This window comes from Trichogramma pretiosum, unplaced genomic scaffold (genome assembly GCF_000599845.2).
Source record: "Trichogramma pretiosum strain Unisexual culture from Peru unplaced genomic scaffold, Tpre_2.0 scaffold15, whole genome shotgun sequence".
NCBI classification, from domain to species: domain Eukaryota; kingdom Metazoa; phylum Arthropoda; class Insecta; order Hymenoptera; family Trichogrammatidae; genus Trichogramma; species Trichogramma pretiosum.
Window position 1 is genome coordinate 1643507 of NW_019641686.1, and position 16752 is coordinate 1660258.

The window sequence follows — 16752 nt, forward strand, 5'->3', positions numbered from 1 at the left end:
CAGCTGCTGCTGTTCATGCGCATTTCAGATTTCGCCTACAATACCTTATAAAACTGACTACTGTCACAAAAAAACAGCAAAAACTTGATGGTCATGTGACTTTTATAGCATAATACAGCATTTCTATAGTTGTTCAAGATTTTATCAGTACTTATTACGATATGTAGCTGAAAATTTGTCATTTCGTTTTATGTTCCCCGTATTCACTTGTCCGTATTTGTAACACAAAAATCGTAAGTCATGAATATTCATTTGAAACATTCTCTTTGTTAGCTGAAATGTTTTGATAACTCAAATTGAAATAACTAAAATAACATGCACCAGTAATAACTTGCATTAATTTCTATAATCACTTTTAATGAACTAATTTCATCTCTTGAAAGATCGTATTTCTTCAATGACTTGAATTTTTACATTAATAAGTTGATGAGTTGTGATGCGAGGCGAACCCAAACTATAATATTATTTTAACTTGATGCAAAATTTCAACATTATGATAACCCTATAAATTTCTAAATCTCAGATGAAATTTATAACCTGCAAACCTGCAATTTTTTGGTACTTCAAATCTTCATGAATTATCACTTATGACGTTAAGTTTAAACCTAAAAGTGAATTTAAACTAAACAATTTTGAGCAATAATTAAATTGATAGTTTATCTTTGAATGAGCAACGACTACATAAAAGCCAAACAAATTGGAAATTGAAAGTTTGCTCATCCGCACTATCTACTTTAGGAACTCGATGAATAAGTATAGAGTTGATAAATAAATATATAATTTGTTCCATCAAGAAAGAGAGAGAGAGAGAGAGAGAGGAAGATAGAGAGCGTAACTTACGGTAAAGCTCGAGTGTATAGTGTTATAAGACGACTGTACTGCATGCGTCTACATTTTCTTGATCCGTTACGAGCTAGTACGGATATACCATACCATGCTATATCGCATGGCATCAGTAGTAGCCACGACATGCTCGATGTGTTTGTGTACGTGGCGACTATTGTCACCAAAGCTCCGTACATAATTTACGGATTATTAATTAGAGATCGTACATGGGAACAAATTGTCGAGTGTACTCACACATATACACACACAAGCAGGTCTTAGTCGTTGCACTGATTAGTTCGATTAAAATCGATACTGAAAGTTCATTACTATCTCCGTATAAACATGTGTGTACGATAGTCTGCATTTACAATTTTCACAGTGGCTATTATGCGAAAAGCCTGTGCTTATCCAGTATGAATAAATCACAATCGCACGTACGGAAGCTAGACGCTGGATAACGATCATTGACGTCTAGAAACTACGCGAGTGAGCAAATAAAATTAATGTAACAACCAGGTGTGCAAGCGGAACTAATACCTAATATTTATAATTCGATCGTTCGAGAAGACTAAATGTAATGTCATTATATTGAAAAATGACTAGCGAGAATCGATTCGCTTGAAGTTGTGCATGCGAACACAGCGTAGATGCACAAGTACAGCGCACAACGTGATACACGAATAAGCGCATAGTAATGATGCACTCAGAATAGCTCACAGGGATGAAAGAGGATAAAGAGCATAAGAAAATTAAAGAAAAGAAGGAAAAAAATGAGACTAATCATATATGCGCGAGCCTAGTGTTATAACTTAGCCATAGTTGCAGTAGTAGTAGAAGTAGTTGTTGTTGTTGTTGTCGTAGTAGTGGCAGTAGTGATAGTGCGCAGTGCACGGCGAGGTAGGTAGCGCGGTAAAATGATAACTCTTTATGCGCCCTACATATCAAGCTTTTTTGCGCGCGCGAGCTTGCATCGTTTATGTCGATATCGTAAAGTTTGCATCGTGTGCGCGCAAGCTGCGCCCTGTGCTAGTAGCGCTGTTGCACGGCAGCGCGTGTATCGTATTTAAGAGCAAATACACGCGCAATGCAGTTTTGCGGAGATGTGCCGAACACCAGTTCAAGCTCGAATCGCTGAAAATACCAAAAAGTAGTTGATGAAAAAATTATTGACATTTTTTGGGTATCCCTAATAGGTACAGAAAACAGCGTGATGCCGCATCGAAAATTTTCCATCGCACATTTCTGGTCACGAAGGACTGTTTTTTGTCTCCAAAATGAGCTTTCGAGATTGCATATATCGCAAGGACGTGGCTGGGCGCGAAGCCGCGACGATGAAATAAATTGTACTCGCGCGCGGCGTGGATCAGTGCACGAGAGCTTTAGCGTTTCGACTCCTCGCTGGTGGCGATGGTGGCACGCGCGCAAAAAGTTTCGGCTTTTTACTGTATACCTAACACCTATAGTACGTACGCAGCGATACGCGATATATGAGCTGCAAGCTCGTAACGTAAGGAGTGCCATGCAGCAGGATCACCCGGGGGGTTATGAGCGCGAGATCGTGTGCGTACGCGTATACCAACACTATTTACGAGTGCAAAAGCGTGTATTTGCACATACGTATCGTATACTCGCGTACGTGATACGAAATGCACAGATCGAGCGGCGCGCGAAACGTTGGTCCGTACGCTGCTCGGTGCTTTATATTATTCTTCTACATACGCAAGTGCATACATGTACACGAAGAGAAAGGGAGAGAGATAGAGAGGAAAGCAGACGAGTAGATACGAGTGGTGTGCGGCATTTACTACTTTCCCCAACTGAGACACACACACACACATGCATATGAGCATGCACACACCGAGACTTTTTATAACCCGTCGAACGACTCAGCGCCAAACTTCTTCGATGTGCTGCAAGAGTATACAACAGACGTTAGTCGAATGACACGCCGCTTTGTCGCTTGTATACCGCGCAGAGAGCGAGCTTATACATCTTACAGCGTCATGCGCCGCCTTATATGCGATCTTTTCGATGCACCAAGTTCCTTCGTACCACCAAGTGTAAAGCAGTATACTAAAGCTCGCATGTACAATGCGCATTGTCTGTAATATTCGTTCATTCGGATGATCTAAGCTTTCTATCGATTTTTAATTACAATCGCAATTCTAAAAATTATTTTTACCTTACGAATTTGAAGTAATTCAATTTTCTTTTTCAAAAAAAAAGTTGGGAAAAATGCAAATTAAATCGATTGAAATTAACTAACTTTTTATTCTCGCAAGGCTAAGATGTATGAAGGTTCAATCGAAAAATTTTTAAAAAAAATCAAGCGAAATCAATAAAATGAATATTATACAGTATGAAAGTATAACTATTAGGCAGTAGTAAAAGGTATAGATGCAATGCGATACTCACCGGGTTCGGCGAAAGTGATGATCTCCGAGGTCCTAGCGTAAAAATCGTCCATAACTTCAGTCTCGCGGGGCGGCGGCGCGGCGTACATGTCCTCGTAGTCCTGAAAGGGCGGCACGTTGTCTCGATCGATCATCGGGTCCGCAGCGTCAACGGGACCGGCAGCGGCGGAACCGCCACCAGCACCACCGGCACCACTACCAGCACTGGCCACGATATTGTTCGAGTGTCGATAGGTGTACTCGTCGTAGCCGCCACCGCCGCCGAATCCGTACTCTTCGTCGAAGCTCGAGGTGGACGAGCCACCGGCACCACCGGCGCTCGCTCGGTTCCTGTCGTAATTGCCGCCGTGATGCTGATACCTCTCGGCCTCGGGATTGGGCGCTCGCTGGGCCGTCTGTTGCGCCTCGGCGCGATAAATCGTCTCGAGCGCCAGGCGTTTCGGCACCGAGGCCATCGTGCGATTGACGTCGGGCCGATTTTTCAGCCCGAGCTTCGACAGGATCTGGTGCTTGATGGCCTCGAGGCGCAGATCGTCCGGGCTGGGGCCGGGCTCGCGGCCGTTGCTACGGTGCAGATGCGCGTGCTGCTGATGCGGACAGCCCGGACAGGTCTGGTGCGCGTTCTGGCGTGCCAGGACGGTCTGGCTCGTCGTGGCGAGCAGCATTATCAACAGCAGCACGGACGACAAGGAGACGAGCTTTTTCGAACGGGCGGCGCTGGCCCGGTGAGCCGACCCAGGCTGCTCGCCGACAGCGAGACTTTTCTGGCTTCGTCTTAGACGCCGATAACGATGCGGGTGGATCCAGAAGCGACCGGGACCGAGTCGCGCTCGATCGTGGCTCGCCCCGCACAACCCGTGTGGCATGGAATCATCGAATCGATCGACACCTAACTGCTGCTGATCCCTTGCTTGGAGCATCTTGACGGTACTATTAATGATACAACTATTACTACTACTGTTTCTGCTGCTGCTTCTCGTGGTAGTGGTGGTGTTGACTCTCGTGGCGACGACGACGACGACGACGCTGGCGGCGGCGGCTTCTGCGGCTGCCGCAGCGGTGAGTCACCTCTCGTGCTGCCAGGCCTGATCGACGTGCAGCAGCACCTCGCCAACAGCAGTACGTTCCGCTCTTCTCTTTCGTATCCTTCGCTCTTCCTTCTCGGACTCCTGTTCGGCTTCGTTCTCCTTTCTCCTTCTCGTTGTTCTCGCTTCGGCAAATTCAACGGCAGACGCTCTGGATGACTTTCTAAATCCTCGATGATTGCTGCAGTCATTCTCGCTCAGAGGTCCCATCGTCACTAATTCGGCGTTAGATTGCCCGTCGTCTTGGCACTGCTACTGCTGCTGCTGCTGCTGCTGCGTCTCGACGTCTTCGTCGCAGTCGTTTTAGCCATTCGCGCGTGCGAGATCGCCAGGCTCTGTGCGCCTCGCTCACATACAAACACGCGGCACAAATTCGCTTCTGGTTCTGAGTTACGTACAACGTGCCGATCGATCTTTTCGGCTCGACGCGTTCGGAGACTCGACGTGGAGCTTTTAATATCGCACTGGTAGATTTGCGCGTCGATCTGAGAGTAAAAGCTTCAAAAGCCTTTAGTAGTATGTAGCAATACTTGTGTGTAAAACGAGTTAGGGTCGTCTCGACTTTCTCGGATACTTTCGATGAATACTTATTGCTTCACTACGGCTAAGGCTCACGCGTGGATTATGCAGCATTTAAAATGTCTTAACGGGCCGAGCGCGCGCGCGTAAATCAATCGACAAGAGTAGCTGCCGTGGAGCTTTTGTCGGAGCTTGCGCGAATGTACGAGTGCAACAGCACTCCGCAAGCCACGGAGCTAACGCACACACGCGTTAACAGACTATAGAATTCAGCGTGTGCCGCGAGCGGTGAAAAAAAATCAATATATCAACGCAGCTTGCGGCAATCGGCCGAGACAGCCGAGAATTGGCGCGGCGCGACCGATGCAGACGTTAATAGCCACAACGACGTTTCCGATTCCAGCGTCGATGTCTCAGCGGAGCTCAGGTGCATAGTCATGTACGCGTCCTCGACCGAAGCTTGCGGCAAACGGAAGGTGCTCACCTCCCTCGCACACCCCACACGCACAGACACTCACATGCACACGCGGTGGCACTACAGGCGCATTCGAGTGTCGGAGCAAAGGACCACGTGGACAGGTGAAATCGCACGCTCTCTCTCTCTATCTCTATCTCGCTCTCCCTCGAGAAGGTGTGTGTAAGTGTGTGTGTATGTGTGTCTGTAAGCCGCTCTCTATTTATTTACAACTTGCTGCAACCACGCGCACACTTTTGGTTTGGTTGCACAATTTCACTCGTACTGTAAACGTCGTGTCACTGATGTTTGTTTACAAAACCAAGTGAAGAGAAAAACTAAACTACGAGCACTATTAGCCTTAAGGTGAATGTGACAACACTCTAGGTGCTATCGTTGCTCTTGCAGTTGTCAATGTCGCAAAAAGTGGCGCTCTGGGTCATTTAAAAACGACTTAATTCACGTAGAGTACATAATCGTATAAATACAAGTACTAACACGTACTCGCGAAATCGTAAAAATTGCATTGCATTAAAACTGTTTTCGCGCGTTTTAATTATTTTAGTTATTGTTGTTGTTGTTGTTGCTGCTGCTGTTATCACTGGCACACAAGGCAGAGGCACACCGAGACAATGTCCCTTATTTCATATATAAATTGCAAAACTCTCGTTGTAACAGCAGTTCATCGGGCATCCGGTTAGTTCATTCGCAATGAGTTACAACGAGAATCGCCGTAATCGATCTCATTATCGTTATTTATCGTTAATTAATCGAAATCGTAAAAATGTTTGCATTGAGAAAAAATTGCTTTTACAATTCAGTGTATTACGTGTGTACGAATGTATACACATGCGGTCTATATACACATGCAGACGGCGAAGCACGCTGATCGGAGACGCGCCGGACACTATCCGCTGCGCGTAACTGCGCCGAGGTTCATCCACGAGCAGCAGCAGCGAGCGAGCGAGCGGCCCAACGCGCTAGAGAGAGAGAGAAAGAGAAAGACAAGCAGCGCCGTCGTCGCCACACTACCACGCCGCCGTCGCCCGATAGCTACATATACGCGATATATAGTATAGCAGTATGGCATATATAGTATGTAGCAGTGCATATAGCCCACCAGGGACGACGACGACAGAGTCGAGCCACCACTGCTCGTGGAACGCGCCCGCGTCGTCGTCGTCGTCAATTATACGTATATATATCGCAGATATGAATATATAACGCTATATAACGCTGGCTCTTTTGCGATGCGAGCGATGAAATCGCAACTCTCTCGCTCTCTGTATATATGCCCCTTTTGGACTTTGTAACTCGCCCTCTTTCGCGCACGATCGTTTGCTAAATAACTACCCGCCGAGTTATCTGGGGATCAAATGGACATTTTATTCGATCGCAAAAGGTGTCAATTCCGATTCAGCCGATCTCTTTCTCCCTCTCGAATATGTCTATCGCCCGATCGCTTGATTTTTTTTCTCTCTCTATTTATATGCGTAAGTTTGCGATTGAAAGCTCTACTCTTGATACGCTTGACATTACAGATTATAATCATTCGACATTTGTTGCACTCGGTGAGACCACTCGCGACGATTATATCAATGTTATAGATTGAGAAATTCTTGAATAAACATAAGATAATAGGAAACAATCGTTCCCTTATTGCGGTCTATACATGTAATATGCTCACATCTATAGAGTATATTGCAATCGAATTAAGGCATTACAACGATCGCGCGTTAACTAGAATCAACGCAGTTTGCGGGGAAGGAAATAACTTGTGCGATCGACTTTTGTAGCTTCGAGTATACGCCCGTACTTTCTGTTTGTTAGATATAGGAACGAAACGAAGATTACTTTTACTTTCGTGCTTTTTTCGACGGATTTTCGGCACAAGTACAGGGATAGGACGTACAGCGCGAGTTCTTGAGAATATTCGACAGGCAGACACATAAGTATATAACGAGTCAATGGCCTTGGACGATCGGCTGGATACGATGGCCTCGTCATGCATGCGTCCTTTTCAAATGAAAACGATTCCTTCGAACTTGCAATAATAGATCTAGTAGGTGCAGAATTATGTAGTCTTTGCGGCTGTTTCTGGTTTCGAGCGAACCTGAAAACTCTTTTCTCTCTCTCCTTTTCTCTCTCACTCTGCGTATATATGGTGGAAAGTCGCAGGACTAGGAGAATTTGCTGTAAGCATATTGATCAGGGAACGGTAGTTGGCTACATGCCACGTGGTGAATGCTGCCGCTGCTTCTGATACTGCTGCTACGAGAAAGATAGAGAAAGAGCGAGTGTGCAAGAGAGAGAAAGAGGGAGAGAGAGAGAGGCGCCGGCCTCACTTCGTTTTATGAGCCAAGGCTTCCATCTTCCTTATTCTTTCGCGTCCTTAGAGCTGAAGAATCTTCAAAAAGCTCCGACGTGTGTTTCGAAAAGCCATCTTTTTTGCGCCATCTCAACTTTGGCTGTACTAACGTACTAACGTTATATCGCCGCAGCGCGAAATGTGTACACGTTACATTTTCAGCGAAAAAGACGCGCTCTCGCTCGTTTGCCCGCTTGGCCCAAGCTATTCTTCTTTTCTCTATTATGTTACTTGATTTTCAATTCCATCCCTAGCGCGCGTGAACGTCGCGCGCGCGCTCGCTGCATAGCTGCAATTTTTTGCCATCCCTCGGCCAGCGCGTATATATGTGCGAGCGAGCAACCCTGCGCGCACACACACACACACACACATACGTATGCGGTAGAGAGAAAGAGACGACTTGTAGCAGCAGTAGCGCGAGAAGCGTAAGATTTTTTTATACGCGTATGCATTATATACGCTCGTCGTACGTTTACGTAACTGGACCAATGCATTTTTGTCGCTTGCAGGAATTGCGGACTTTGCCGAAGTAGGCAAGATGTTTATATGTAACGTCCGCGACCCCGACTCAACATATATCGGCCGATTTATTGTATTTCAAGCAAAATAATATTATTTCGTGACTCTTTTTTCGCGCCGCGCGGACTCGCGCCGACAGTCACGTACACACATGTCGCGCGCGCAGGGTGCGGTTGTGTCGCGAGCGTGTCACTATTGCTATAAGTGCCACATTGAAATGGCTTAAATTTGAGTATTTTTCAATTAACATTCAACAATATCTAAAACATACAAAAAGATTAAATTTTCAAAATTCGCAAATTACAAAAAAAATATTTGTGGGTAAAAGTATAAATTCATGAAACATAAAATAACTGCTTTACCGCAAGATTGGTTTGATAGATTTGGAAGCTACATTTTTACCGGTTCTTTCGTCAGTGCTGTATTAACTTCGATTCTCGAACTGACCTCTCTTACCTTCCAATACCTGCCAATGAACCGAACACAAACAGCAGCACTTGTCGATCGAAAGAATCGCACTGTTTACCTCCGAACTTGGTCGGGCGACTTTCTTCCATAACCACGAAAGATAAAAATATTGATTTTTTTTCCACCTAAGAAAAGAGAAATCAGAACATCACATTAATATCGGAAATAAGACAAATATTGTATCGCTAATACTAAAAACATTACTGCTCCTAGATATAACTTTCAATTTATTTAAAAATAGTACGTCCGGTGTGGATAACTTACTTATCGTTGTCTATACCGAACATTTCTACAAGCGCTAATTTTATATACCTTCTCGTCGAGTCCGAACCTCATAATATGGTTAAGTTTTTGCTATGGATAAAGTAGAAAGCCCCTCGCTCGAATGACGGAAAAGCAGACTCGGCTCTTAGCGACGTTATTTATCTGCTGCTGGAAATCATCTGTGCAGTGCTAGCTCGTATTTATGTACGTAACATCGATTTAATGATTAATTATTCTGTGTATATCTCATTCCGAGTACGGCCCAAAATCCTCACATTAACTCTTGCATATTTTTGCTGGTGTATGAAAGAAAAAAAAATTTGAACATGTGAAAAAAAAGAAGTTGGCTATAGTTACATGCATTCGTCTGCATACATGTGTGCGTGCGAATCGATGTCGCGCTTAAACGTATAAGCACATCAAATGATATACATTATGTGCGCTCGCACATATAGCCGCAAGGCGCGTCGGTGAGTACATGGAATTAGATTGATCTGCCATTATCTTGTCTGCCAGCTGTCTCGACCATTGATTAACGCCACGACTTCCTGGAATCGGGCTGCTCTGCAGTCGTGGGCTCGTCTCTTTCTCTCTTGCTCGTTTCTTTTCTCGGAGATCCTTACGGCCTTTTTAACCGAGTGCGCGCCAAAGCATATATAAATTATGCTTAGAAGCAAAACGTTCGCAGGCCATCCTCGCAAACCGTGAGTATGTGGCTCAAAAGAAGAAAGAGAGATTCCTTCTCGTTGATGCCGATGCACCCAATCGACGCAATCCATTGAAAAAATTACCGATCCCAATCTCAAGTCAAGTTCCTCTCTCTCAAAGCTTCATGAAGAAGTGGCACTTACGAGGCTCATAATTAAAATAAAGCAGCGTGTAAAATTTCAGAAAATTTGTATTTTAAAGTGATGGAGCAACCTGGGATGTTATAGAGCGGAAAAAACTTGAATAAATTACGAAATCTAATCGGGTTCGAACCAGACTTTTTTTCCAAAACTACGTAAAAAGCTTCCTGAAAATTCAATTACTGCCTGATAAAATTTTGTAATGGATCTAAAAAAGTAACGCAAAGTAGACATCAATTTCTGATCAAAAACGTGCAAAAAATATCGAAAATAGACCCATAATGCGTAAAATCGCCAAAAACAGCCATTTTTCGACGTGTTTTGCACGTTTTTCGGCACATACTCTTTTCTATATTGCGTTTTTTTCAGGACCCGTTACAAAACTTTATCAGCAAATAGTTGAAATCTTCAGGAAGCTTTTTACATAGTTTTGAAAAAAAGCTTCGAATTGTCGAATTCGATTAGATTTCAGGTTTTTGGTTTTTTTTTAAGTTTTTTCCGCTCTATAACCTCCCAAGTTGCTCCAATCACTTTGAAATACATTTTTTCTGAGGGCAATTTCCAAGAAATAAGCTGGTGGTCACTTCTACTTTTGAATCATTCTACACTGATCTAGGAATTATTTAAATATTTGTGATTTTTCAAGAATTTCGGAAAAACGATAAAATAGCCAACTTTTGCCTCCAAATAAGTGTCATAGTAGGCCCTCATTTATCTAAAAATTTTTCGGGACAAATCTGACATCGAAAACCACAAGTTTTTCATATTTTCCGAAAAAAATTATTTTTGCCGTTCGACTTCACAGAGAATCGGACATATATATAATTTACTCGATTATTCAAACGTTTATCTACATTTGCGAGAAAAAAAAATCTTACTCTAACCAATGTAATTTTCTCTAATCTTTATATTTAATTAATTTGTTTTCAATGATGTCTAAAGAAAATTATATTTTTAAAGAAAATTTAACTTCAGAAAGTATAAAATAGTAATGTAATATTTTAATCGAAATTGAGTAAGCATGGATATTCAAGAATTATAAATAGAAAATGTATATTTTACTTGAACGAAATAGGCAATAGTCTGATGAAAGCTGCTACTAACATTATACAGTGCCTAGCAATCAGTTTTTCCATGCATATACACTCTAAACGCAAAAGAGTACCTTTCGAACCTCAAAAGAGTAATCTGCGTTATCTACTCTTTTTAAAAGAGTAATTCGAACAGTTTAGGGTTTAAAGTGTATACTGGTTTACTCGTCGGTGGTGGACACTTGCGGCTCATTTCGGCTCCGATAATTACGAGCTTGCTCGCATATAATACATAAGTCGAGTGACGGCACGCGTTTACATTGCACACAGTTACGTTTGCACAAAGTAATTTCTACAAAAAGAGTAATTTGAATGAGTTTATTTTTTTAAGTTCTAACGTTCAAGTGAAAGGAGTAATTTGCGTTATTTACTCTTTTAAAAAAGTAAATAACCCAGATTACTCATTTGAGGTTCGAAAGTTACTCTTTTGGATTTAGAGTGTAAATAATAAATGAGCTCACCTCCCTTACTTTACCACTCGAAAAGAGCGATAGAAAACTTTTTTTTAACTACTGGGTTTTATAATATTTTGTGAATATTGAAATCGGCAGTTTTATAAGCTAATATGCCGCATTTTGGAGATTTTATAGCGAAATCTAATGTATATTTCATTTCATAGATCATCAAGTAAACTTAGGTATTTGGTTCTTTTCATTAGCAATCAAGGAGCGCGTGTTGCGCTCCGAATGGTAAAAAAGTAGAGCAGACAAGCAGCTTCACTGTATGCTCCTCATATGCATGAGAAAAAATAAACGTCTAGCTTCCTGTAAATACACTGAAAATTTCAAATAGTATTGGTTACTAGAGCGCTATAGTAAAAAAATTGACTGATGGTAATAGTAGCGGTAACTAGATTTTGGGTAGATTACACTACATACTCTAGTATTTACATAACAGATACGTTCTAGTAACTCGAACTAGAATGTTATAGTGATCTTAGCTCAGTCGCAATTCTTCCGTAGATAAATAAGTTACAACTTAGTTACACTATCGAACCACAATATTATAAATAATATATAATTTTTTGACTATGGCAAAATAAAGAAAAATATATTTAAAAATATATAAATTTTAAACGCATATTGTGTTATTTGGGTCATTTTAAGCATAAAGTGTTTCTTGTAAAATTTTCGTAAAATAATTATTTACTGAGATATGGAGACTCAAAATGGGAAAAATGCACATTTTTGCAATTTTCAAACGCCCGAAACTTTTAAAATGACACAGTTCGATAGATTTGATCTTTAAGATCATACTAATATCATAAATGATTCATCATATTCGAGGAGTTTTTTGACGCTATAAACATCGGCGTTTCAGAGCTTGCTAACTGTAAATATAAGTAACGAGCTGAACCACAATCAAGTTCCGACACAAGCCCAGCTATACGTTACCAATTGAGGTATACAATCTGTCAATAGTTATACTATAATAAAATAGTACTGCTAAATTTTTTAATGTTTACAAATACTATCGAGAATTATCACTTAAGGAGGCTCTACACATAATACAAAAGATCATCCAACAAGATAAAACTTAAATCAATCGATTTGTTAGATCTTCAAAATGAGATTCCAAAAAAAAACATGTGGTTGACGATCAAACTTTCGAGATAAACAAGTTTAAAAATGGCGATTTTAACACGGGCTCTTATGGGACGCGATCTTTTATTGTTTATAACTAATTTAAAAGATCAACCATCTTAATAAAAAATATATTTTCTGAAAAAGAAAGTTCCAAGCTTTCGATTGGTATGTTAAAAATTACCCCTTAACGAAATATCTAATGAGTAATTAAATAAAACAATTGATTTCGAATAGTGCGAGCGGTTGTCTGCCTAATGCGAGAAAGAGACAGACAGATGCCTCGCTGTACTATTGTTATGATTGGTGTAGAGCCTCCTTAAACGAAAACTCCAAAATTCATCTAAATTTTATAAACAAATTATGATTAACATCGCTTAATAATTTACTCATAGTATACGGAAAACTTTTCACCGTGTTTAAAGCTCGCATTATGAAAACGAATCACACACGAGTTCTACTCGAAAGAACGTTTGATCATGTTTCACGCTCGAATTCTGAAAACGAATCACACACGAGTTTTATTGAAAGCGTTTCGTCAACAGCACTGAGAGCGATTCACACTGTGTCTCGAGCATGAATCGCGGTCGAGTTCAGCTGAGCTTATGTCATGTCAAAAGGCTGAGGTATCTGAAATGGAGAAAAGCTAATTCGTGTCTCCAATAATGAATTAATTTCAGAAATGTCTTCTATTTTATTCAAAAGTATAAATCGTACTCTAGTTTTTCTCAATGTATTTCACAACTCAGTTACAATTACTGAACATATTTAACGTGCTTTTGAACTATAATAGTTTTTGGTTATGAAGAATCAAAGAATACGAAAAAAAAACCAAAGGTTCAAACCTTCATGAAAATATTATCACAAACAAAGTGTGTGTGAAAAAAGCATATTTAAAAACAATCACATCTTATTTTAAAAAAATCGACATCATTAAAGACGAACAAGATTATATAAAACAAGAATCGATTCGATCGATGCAAGTTGAGGGCCAGGCATATACGATGACAAATGCCGACGTGACCCTAGGGATCTTTATTATCGGTCATCATTTTTATTATCTTAAAATTAAATTTGATGACCACTAGATGGCATTGTTCACTCCTATATTAGGCGTTTTATATTTTAACGTGGTAAAAGCCAAACAAACAAAATAATTTATTAGTTTATCATTATATGATATATCATTATATGATAAAACTAAACTTATATTATTAAAAACATTATGTTTTAATTCTTGATAAGAATTTTCTCATAAACTTATGTTGTGAAACAATAATCGCCTTTGACGATATCGAGGAACACCCCGTCCAGCAAGTATATAAACTATACATAAGTTGGAAAACTAAAATTACATCTTAAATTAATTAATAATTGTTTGATCAAATCAAACTTTTATTTTAAACAATAATTCAATTCTTTATAAGAACTAGCGAATTACCTCGCTAACGCTCGCTCGTTTTCAATGTGTCCAATGTCCATCTGACAGAGACAACAACAGCCACAACTAAACCTGGCTCAGCCTATACCACAGCAGCAACAACAACTAGCTCAGCCGACCCCACAACAGCTACAACAACAAGTTTACCCGTCACAGCAACAGCACCTAGCTCAGCTGTCACCGCAACAGCCACAACATTAACAACGCCAGGACCGGCTGCCACCACCCCAGTATCAACAAGGGCTTCTTCAGTACCCTTATCAGCCTCAGCCGCGATATGCTGAAAAATTTCAGCAACAACCACAACAGTATTTCTACCAGCCCTCAACCTCGCATGAACAATTCTTGCCTCCGCGTCAGTACCAGTCCAACCAGTACCGGTATTATCAACCACCTCAGCAACAACAACACATAGCTCAGCAGATTCAACAACAGCCGCAACAAAACTTGGCTCAGCCTCAGCAGCAGCAACAACAACACATAGCTCAGCCGATCATACATCAACAGCCACAAGTCGACCTGGCTCAGCCAACCCAACAGTAGCTACAACAAGTTTATCCGCTGCAGTAACAGCAACATGTTTACCAGCCACACCAACAAGTACAACTTTACCAGTCACATCAACAACGCCAGGACCTGCTGCCACCCCCCCCCNCCCCCCCCCCCCCCCCCCCCTAGTGTCAGCAAGGGCTTCTTCAGAACCCTGCTTATCAGCAACAGCCACAACAGTATTGTTACCAGCCCTCAACCTTGCCTCCCCGTCAGTACCAGCCCAGTACCAGTACGGGTATTATCCTCAGCCGTACGTCAACTTCAATCAAAGTTATCAGGTAATTTACTTTTTTTTTATGGGTCCGCTGGTGTAGATGCAGCTCCTTGGCGGCGGCTCCTGTCCTGCGTTCTTGAGGTGTCCTGTAGACATAGGCGAGGGGAAGATAAAGGATGGCGGACAGATCCTCGGATAAATAACAAAACGATTTATCCGATTCCAAAAATGTCGATTTATTGTTTATACTCCAGTTTCGACTCGGAGTGAGCTCAATTTTCACTCGCTTACAGGCTTGTACTTAATGCTACTACACTATACTTTGGCTGCGCGTGCCAGTCCTCGCCATCTGGCGGCCGCTTTACAAACTAACTGAGCAATTCTCTCATGAGTGACGTCTGGCAGAGGCCGTGTTTACATCAATTTATATCCATAATTTTGTGAGAATAAAAGGTTGCTGATCAATCAAACTTTGTTTTTATTTTCTTTGTGTATAAAATTAACTATTTTGCATAATTTTTATGTATTACCATTATCAATCACTTTTTTATAAATTAATGCAGTAATGTGAATGTTGCTTTTCTAAACAAAACTATTGATATGGTTCACACATTCACAAAACGCTACTTAGTAAATTGACTGGAAAAACGAAGAACAACATAATTATAGTAACAATGTTACATTTTAAGGATGTATAACAATATTTTGCGCATTATTGTTTTCATCTGTTTGAAACAGGTGGCATTTTTATTCTACCAACAACAAATTTGATCAAACTTTTGTATAAGCTGTCAAGTCTCAAGCAGAACAGATTTTATGAGTCAAATACATACTATTATTGTTTTGCTGCGCCATCTATGAAACTCTTGAGTGAAACCAATGTTTAGCGTTTTCAACATTTTTATGTGTGACGAATACTAACGATTTTTAACAGTTGTGTTATATTGTCGCAAAAAACATGAGTTGAGGCATATTTCTAATACACTAATTAACATTTTGGTTAATTTTTACTCGATTTCATTCATTTTTGAGGGAGAAAAACGAGGACAAAAATTTTCCTGTCTAGATTTTTTTTTCATTGATCGAAAAAATAAGACCAGAGGCATAATTGTATTGATCTCCTGAATGTTGTGAGCAAATTTCTAGATGATTGATTCGTTATTCGCTGAGAAAAACGAGGACAAAATATTTCAGTATCGAAGAGCGGTCGTTACCGACAGAGTGTGTATGCCCGGCCCTTAAGGGCTGGCGATAGTACCAGCAAGTTACCGACGTACTGAAAAATTTTGTCCTCATTTTTCTCCGCGGATAATGAATCAGTCATCTTGAAACTTCGAAGTAACGTTCAGAAGATTGATATAATTATGCCTGTGCTCTTGTTTTCCAGGAATTATCTTATAAGCTTACTTAAATTAAATTTTTTGGAATCAGAGGTTATGAAAACCAAAAAGCAACAATAAAATCTACTTACTTAAAATTCTTGACAATTACGGAAAAACAAGAGAACCGGCATAATTAAGTCAATCCTCAGAACGTTATTACAAAGTTTTGAGATGATTAATAAAGTATTCATTGAGAAAAATGAGGACAAAATATTTCGGTACTAAATACCGACTGAGTGGGTAGGCCTGGCCCTTAAGGGTCCTCTATATACGATGTGAAATGCTCAGTCGGTAACACTAGCTACCTAGTTATATTTATGTTCAGTCTGAAAAATTGGAAATGTTATTCGCAAATAATTGAGTTGACGCACATTTCTAATACACTCATTAACATTGTGGTCGAGTTTTATCCAATTCCATCCATTATTCAAGGAGAAAAACGAAAACTACGAATAATCATAACCTATTAAATAACATTGATCATGATCATTCGTAGTTTTCGTTTTTCTCCTTGAATAATGGATGGAATTGGATAAAACTCGACCACGATGTTAATGAGTGTATTAGAAAGGTGCGTCAACTCGATTATTTGCGAATAACATTTCCAATTTTTCAGACTGAACATAAATATAACTAGGTAGCTGGTGTTACTGACTGAGCATTTCACATCGTGTATAGAGGACCCTTAATATTTTGAGAATGATATATTTTTTTATTGTTTC

General features: G+C 40.7%; 2 protein-coding genes across 4 annotated transcripts in view; one reads left to right on the forward strand and one right to left on the reverse strand.

The window, feature by feature from the left end:
* The window catches only part of LOC106649912, a 48001-nt gene extending 43823 nt beyond the window's left edge, over positions 1-4178 (reverse strand). For all 3 annotated transcript variants that reach the window (XM_023461220.1, XM_023461219.1, XM_023461218.1), the window contains exon 1: positions 3244-4178. In XM_023461220.1, coding sequence (XP_023316988.1) covers positions 3244-4162 — 919 coding nt within the window. In that variant the 5' untranslated portion in view covers positions 4163-4178. The remainder of the gene's footprint in view (positions 1-3243) is intronic.
* A 9351-nt stretch (positions 4179-13529) lies between these two features.
* On the forward strand, positions 13530-14425 carry LOC111694185 (regulator of nonsense transcripts 1-like). The gene is made up of 3 exons (XM_023461278.1): positions 13530-13574; positions 13931-14023; positions 14093-14425. The coding sequence occupies exons 1-3, from the start codon at positions 13530-13532 to the stop codon at positions 14423-14425; spliced, it is 471 nt and encodes a 156-aa protein (XP_023317046.1).
* Positions 14426-16752: the final 2327 nt, after the last annotated feature.

Coding starts and splice junctions, on each gene's coding strand:
- LOC111694185 (XM_023461278.1), top strand. CDS start 13,530: ATGGCATTGTTCACTCCTATATTAGGCGTTTTATATTTTAACGTG. Junction 13,575..13,930: donor GCGTTTTATATTTTAACGTG/GTAAAAGCCAAA, acceptor TCCATCTGACAG/AGACAACAACAGCCACAACT. Junction 14,024..14,092: donor CACAACAGCTACAACAACAA/GTTTACCCGTCA, acceptor TAACAACGCCAG/GACCGGCTGCCACCACCCCA.